The 6,721-nt window shown below is 33.1% G+C and overlaps 1 protein-coding gene across 2 annotated transcripts; it reads left to right on the forward strand.

Moving 5' to 3' along the window:
• The first annotated feature begins 1,027 nt into the window (after nt 1-1,027).
• On the forward strand, nt 1,028-6,113 carry LOC120217500. 2 transcript variants are annotated; one of them, XM_039214579.1, is made up of 8 exons: nt 1,028-1,157; nt 1,234-1,857; nt 2,244-2,317; nt 2,413-2,504; nt 3,539-3,608; nt 4,493-4,583; nt 4,669-4,722; nt 5,259-6,113. In XM_039214579.1, the coding sequence occupies exons 1-8, from the start codon at nt 1,116-1,118 to the stop codon at nt 5,808-5,810; spliced, it is 1,599 nt and encodes a 532-aa protein (XP_039070510.1). In that variant the 5' UTR covers nt 1,028-1,115; the 3' UTR covers nt 5,811-6,113. The 2 variants fall into 2 exon arrangements, with proteins under 2 accessions (XP_039070510.1, XP_039070511.1); XM_039214580.1 differs by having other exon boundaries at nt 4,672-4,722.
• Nucleotides 6,114-6,721: the final 608 nt, after the last annotated feature.

Genomic DNA, 6,721 nt, shown 5'->3' on the forward strand with positions numbered 1-6,721 from the left:
GGCTGCTCAATATTCTTTACAATTCAGCTCTTCAGATCCATTTGCAGGAACTCTCCGAATCTATCTGCTGCCAAATGCCTTTCGCCCGAAAGCAATGGTGCTGAATACTGGTCCAAATCCTCGCTAGGATGGTGGCACTGATGACAAGAAACATCGGTGCTCAAATGCTGCCGTCACACATGGACTACCTTTGTCAAGATTTCATCGTTTTTCGATAATTTTATGAGATACGTTTAATTAAATAATGTAACATTAATTTAAAATATAACATAATATTTTAAAATGATATGATTTATGAGCAAGTACATTTGATATGTTGGTTAAGTTGTTCATCATATTTCTTTAGGTCGTGAGTTCTAAACCGACTAAGAGTACTCTCCTTCCTTCCCATCAAGTTGGTCGTGTGTTTTAGACCAACTAAGAGCACTCTCCTTCCTTTATATCAAGTGATATTAAAGGTCCAGGTTTGGACAGTTGCGTCCCTAAGATGTATGGACGTTTTCAATGATTAAGAAAGATATTACATTATAATTATCCTAGATTATTCAAAAACATTAACTAAATTATAATTAAATCAATATAATTTCATAAACTATTAACTCATGAAATATAAGTTGTTTGAACTCTCGAACTACGATACAATAAGTCGATAAATATATCACATCATATTTTAATCTAGTACCATATTATTAAACTAGATTGATCTTATAAAATAATAATCATTGGTTCAATTATTACAATGAGAATAAATAATGATTATTTCGTAATAATTTGATAAATTTACTGATCATTCTATAATTTGTAAAATTTCATTGATCGAAACATTATTTGAGCATGGTTTAATGACCTTTGGTGTATTTTATCATAATAAAATAAAATTTAGAGATTAAAATGAAATCTTTACAATAATACAGGGACCTGTACAATACTTTTACCCTTGAATAAAGCACAATTAGTTGTTTGGGCCTTCTACTGGCGGCACCCAACTGTTTATGAAATCCATAAACCCTGAGAATTATCTAAAACCCTAAACACTTCACCGCCAAAATCTCTCTCTCTCGTGTCTCGTCAGCCGGCAATTCCAGACGGTTTCTTTAGTATTCAGTGATAACCTAATGAGACCTCATTTCAATTCGTTTCCCCATCAACCCCAGCAGGTAACCTTCTTTGACTCTCTCTTACTTTCTTTGTTTCACGTCTTTTTGAATTTGACATTTGATTTTCATTGAACAGAATGGATTTCAATCAAGTTCTGCGGTGGGAAACCAGTGCACTAACAACATGAACATGCTTATGATGCGACCTCAAATGGGTATTTTTAATAATAATAGTACTTCCAGTGTTACGCCATTGTTAAATAATGTTGGATTCATGAATGGAGCTAACCAGCAGTTTCCTACACCAAATAACAATATGGGGTTTCCTCATTTTGGTCCAATTTTGCCGAACCCGAATAATCTTTCGATGTTCCAACAACTTCCTGCTCAATTCAATAACCCTTTGCACAATCCAAATCAGCCAAATTGGTTGAATTTCCCCCAACAAAATAATATTGGTTTCACAAATGGGCAGCAGCAACAACAGCAGCTTTTTCTACAAAATCAGTTGCAGAATCTGAGCCAACTTCTAAATGTTCAACTACCTGATCTCTCCCATCTTGTTTCTGGTGGTCAAGCAATGGAATGTCTCAATCCTACTACTACCGTTCAGAATCAGCATTTCGGGTTTATGCATCCAAACCCGATGCAGCAGCATGCTAGTCAGGGTCAGCAAAATTTAGCCGATGTTAATACATCCAATTTGTCTTCTGCAGCTGCTTCACAAGTACAAGGAGACCCTTCTTTCAGAAAGCCAATGGTATATGTTTTTACCCCTTTATTCTTTCAACATTGTGTTAGAGTCTAGAGCTGAGTACATACTTCCCCCTTTTTTTTATTAATGTTAACACTGAAATTTGTTTGAGAAAGTCTGATTGCCTTCGGTAGATTAAAGCATCTATTTTAAGGGATACCATTCTTTCGAAGTTTCAATGACTTCTGAGAATTTGCATTATCTACTTACTATTGAAGATGCTCCTTCAGTTGGGAATCTTTTCTTAATAGCTTATGCTATTTCTTTTCCCTAGACAGAACTTCTCAAACTGCTTTGATATCATTTAATGCAAAAGTTTACTAATCAGATGGGTCTATTTTATCTTTTTTTGTTTTGGCTTTTGAAATAATACGTCTTTTCAATTCTTGAAGAGCGGTCCCTGTAAAAATGGTCAGAACATGAACAACTTTTCCGGAAGAAATGCTAAAAGGGATTCAAAATTGGGGTTGGTATTTTTAAACATTTTTCGGTTTCTAGCTTCTCTTTGTACAAGACTCGATCTTTTTGGCTTTTTATACAGCTGAAATTCAATTTTTGTAGATTTCAGAAGTCTAAGTTCCAGCAGCCTGGGTTCCATCAAGCGGATAATGCAAAGAGATCATTTGCATCTTCTAATGGACATAAGAAAAAAGGTTAACATTTTAATGAATTTCAATTAACTTATATAAATATATTTGTCTTTTTTTGTCATAAAGCATCAAACTTAAAAGATTAAAGAAGAAGAGAAAAAGAAGTTATTTGACATTTGCAATATTAATACAATTGTCGCGTTATCTGGTTTGTAACTCAAAGGGAACCAATTGTAGATGAACTGATTTAAGCATCTTTTAAAAATTATTAGTGATTCACTGCGAGTCTGGGACAAGTAGGAGTTCAAATCCAAAGTCTTGATTTCTTAGTCTAGTGTCTGGTTATCTATGGTCTAATGAATATGATATCACGATTGTTTCCTAACTAGCAATTCAATTATCTGATTGACAATAAACTGCAGGAACTGGGTGATACAATAGTTTCTTTGGAATAGTGGAATAGGTTTTAAGCCGGAAATCCCAGCTAGTCATAGGTTTCAAGAAATAGAATAGGTTATGCAAGGTGAATAGAGTGATTGATGGAATTTGCTTTTAGTGTTGATATTTATGTTTCTGGCTGACAAATATGTTTTTTTTAACATTTATTTTAGCATTGCAAAAAAAGATGGAAGGTTTTCTGTTTTACGGGCACGTCGTTAAAAGTGTAAAGTTTATGCTGAAACACAAACAAACCAAGACCTTAAGCATTCCAGACTTGGTTTGGATCACTTAATTTTGCGATAAATAGAGCTAAGCTTTTCTGAAGCTTAGATTATTTCCTATTGGTTGGAAACTTAAAAAATGTGTATTAAAAATATTGTTTGATTTATTTTAATTCACATTTGAATGCCAATGTATATATATCTAAAAATTTATGGTTGAGATGAAGTACTGATTTGTCACCATTTATTAATTTATTTGTTTTTACTCTTAAAAAAACTAGCCAGACAACAACTTTTCCCATGCATAATTTTGCTTTTTTGATGACTACAACTTGAAAATAGATATTGGATTCCTTTCCACCTATCATTTTCTTTTAATTTTTTTGCTACTTTATTCTTTTATTTCTTTTGATAAAACTTGGATAAAAATAACAGGACGGGATAATGGGAGGGCAGCTTACTTTCCTCATTCTGATTCTGCAAATCCAGCCAAGGAAAAGAGAAGGTAATTTTTGTTTGCTCATACTCATCTATCAAAATTGTAGGTGGTATAACAGGGGGCATTTTTTAGTTGAAACTGCTTTTACAAATGATGGATACTGCATCCGGACTGTGGTTTATCATGAATAAATCATGGGTGTTTTATTGGTATCAATTGGGGACAATGGATTCTGTTGAGCATTTACATGATCACTTTGAATAGAAGTTAAATGGTATAGGATTGGTGTGAGTTGAGAACTGAGGATGGATTGCATTAAGTTCTCAAATAAATGGGCTTTATATGGTTAATTTTATTAATTCCTTGAATATTGTAATGGTCGTTACAGTCAGAATCATTCTATGCAATCATGCTAAAAACCGTTGGTTGCCTAACCCTTAATTGATTCCCATTTCAATGAGGTGTTTAAGTTCTTTCTTGTATAAGGTTGTATTATTGATAATCGATCAATTTAACACCTGCTATTCAAGGCCCTAAATGTCTGAGGACGAAATCCCATTTTTTGAATGAAAATGGAACAGGAACGCTCATGCTCTATTAATTTACTTGTTTTCATTTGCTAACATCAGACCTTTTAGAATTCAACAGCGTTTTGGTGTTTTAAGTTCTCTGAGTTTAGTTGTTTAAATGTATGATAGCCTAGCATACATTTCAACACTTGTATGAAAGTGTTCGTGTATTCTATGATTATAATTCCCAACAGGAAGGCTAATGGGACCGATCTAATTCTAGTTCACAGTTTAGTGAAATCATCCTCAACAGAATCTTCTTTTCCTGCACTTATGATTAACATTTTACGTAATTTGTCATATATTTTCTTGTGTTAGACTTACTTTCTTTCTTATTAATCTCTGCTTTGATGTGTCAAAAATTCTTTCATAAATGAGAAGATCACTTGCTTTGACTTATACGGAGCAAGAAATAAGACAGTGGTGTGAAGAACGTAAGAAGTTCTATCCGACAAAAGCTAACATAAAGAAGGTTGGAATTTTGGATTTAGCTGTTGAATGCTTTTTCATTTTATTTTCATTTAAACATGTTCGATGATAATTGACTTTGCTGGCTGCAGAAACTGAGTAGAAAAGTAGCAGACACCGAGGTTGCCAAATTACGTAGTGAGGTACATTTTTTTTTTTGCTTGCTGATCTGTTAAGAACTTGTTTGCATAAGATCTATCTCATCTTAAAGGGGTGCTATGCTATCTGGTCAACGAACATTTGATGCTTTCCTCTTATAAGCCTGTTGTGTGTCTCGTCCAAAGTATACATGTCTATGCTGCTCTGTCGCTCCTTCTCTCTATTTTTCCTGAAGTATCCTTGTCCTGCACCCATATCCGGGTACATATTCGGACTTGGTCTAAATAACATAGATATATGTAATAGTTATAGTAGTAGTATTCAAGATTTGAGAAAATTGGCAATGTAAGCATGTCAAAAAATGTTAAATATTGATGAAAAGATTACTAAAGTTTTCCGTTATGGGTTTACAGAATCTAAAAACAGACAATTAGGGAGTCGCAATTAGTGCATGGTGGTTGAATTGAGGCTTCATTGTTACCAGTTATATGACTGAAGTTTTTTCTTGATATCTTTCTTTCTTCTTTTTGTTATTTATTTATTTATTTCCTTGTAATATATATCCAAACCTTTGCTGCAGCAACTTAAGGAGATTTTGGCAAAGCAAGCTGAGCTAGGAGTCGAAGTTGCAGAAATTCCATCACATTATCTGATAGGTTCGGAGAAAAAGGTGGATGGAAGGGAAGAAAACCACAGGCTGTCAACCAAGAGGGGAAGATTTGGAACGAGGAATGATAAAAGAGGGAAACTGTATAAGAGGGACCGTTTTTCCAAGAAACGGCCACCAACAGAGGAGTCATTTGATGGCTCTTCTTTCAACAAGAGGAGTCCGACTCTTCTGCAGAAGCTTCTTAGTGCTGATATAAGGAAAGATAAAAGCCGGTTGTTGCTGGTTTTCCGATTCATGGTTATGAATTCTTTCTTTAAGGATTGGCCTGAGAAGCCGTTGAAATTTCCTGTCGTGGTTGTTAAAGATGGTGCGTCCGAGGGTGATATCATTGACGAGAAACCTTTGCTTGGTGAGGAAGATAATAATGAAATCTACAACATAATGACCCAAAGTCTTGTTGACGTCGCTGGTGATTATGATATCAAGAACAACAACAATGATGATGAAGATGGAAAAACATGACACAAAAGTTGACCAAGCGGCTTTTTATGTTCAGGAGAAACAAGCGAAAATTGTGAGGAATGCCGAAGAAGAGGAAGAAATCATCGACTAGGTCACTTCTCTTCCCTGCAAACACCCCCACATCCGCCTCCTCTAGATGCTGCTCCCTTTAGTCATGTTTGTGCATGATAGCATATCATAGCTTAGCTTAGCATATTTTGTGTATAATTTCGAAACGACCTTAAACAACTGAAGGGAGTGGACATTTTTGCATACTCTGGTGCTCAATGTCCTTTTTGTAATTTAGCTTTTAATTAAATGTTATTGTTTTTCTTAAAACTGTGGGCGAATAATACTTTTAGGTGAAGTGGTAAAATATTTACGGTAAACTATACATTTAGTATCTAAACTATCAGTTTTGATCCGTTTTAGTATTTTGAACTTTTAATTTTTTTAAAAATTATACTTAAAGTTTAGTTTTTGTTTCTTTTTAGTACTAAAGTTTAAGTGTTGAAAAAATTTAAAGTTTAGATACTAAAACACGTTTAGTACCTAAATTATTTTTAAGTTTTGAAAAAAATATTAAACTATTTTTAAGTTTTGAAAAAAATGAAAGTTTATATACTAAAATTGACAAAAACTATAGTTTAAATACTAAATGTGTTAAGTTTTTAACGACGAGATATTAATATAAAACAAAAATTAAATGTTAGATATAGTTTTGAAAAAATTAAAAATTTAAGTATTAAAAAGGATTAAAATTGTGTAAATATTTTAGCTATTTTTTATTGATGAGTTGATACCCGGTTAACAGGTGACAGCAACAAAGTTAAAAGTATTATTAATTGTAGATTTAATTGAAAAATTAGAGTTTAAACTATACTTTTATTTATTTTTTACGTATTTTAAGTTTATTATGTTCAAATAAATAT

This window comes from Hibiscus syriacus, unplaced genomic scaffold, assembly GCF_006381635.1.
Source record: "Hibiscus syriacus cultivar Baekdansim isolate YM2019G1 unplaced genomic scaffold, ASM638163v2 tig00110187_pilon, whole genome shotgun sequence".
In the NCBI taxonomy this organism is placed as follows: domain Eukaryota; kingdom Viridiplantae; phylum Streptophyta; class Magnoliopsida; order Malvales; family Malvaceae; genus Hibiscus; species Hibiscus syriacus.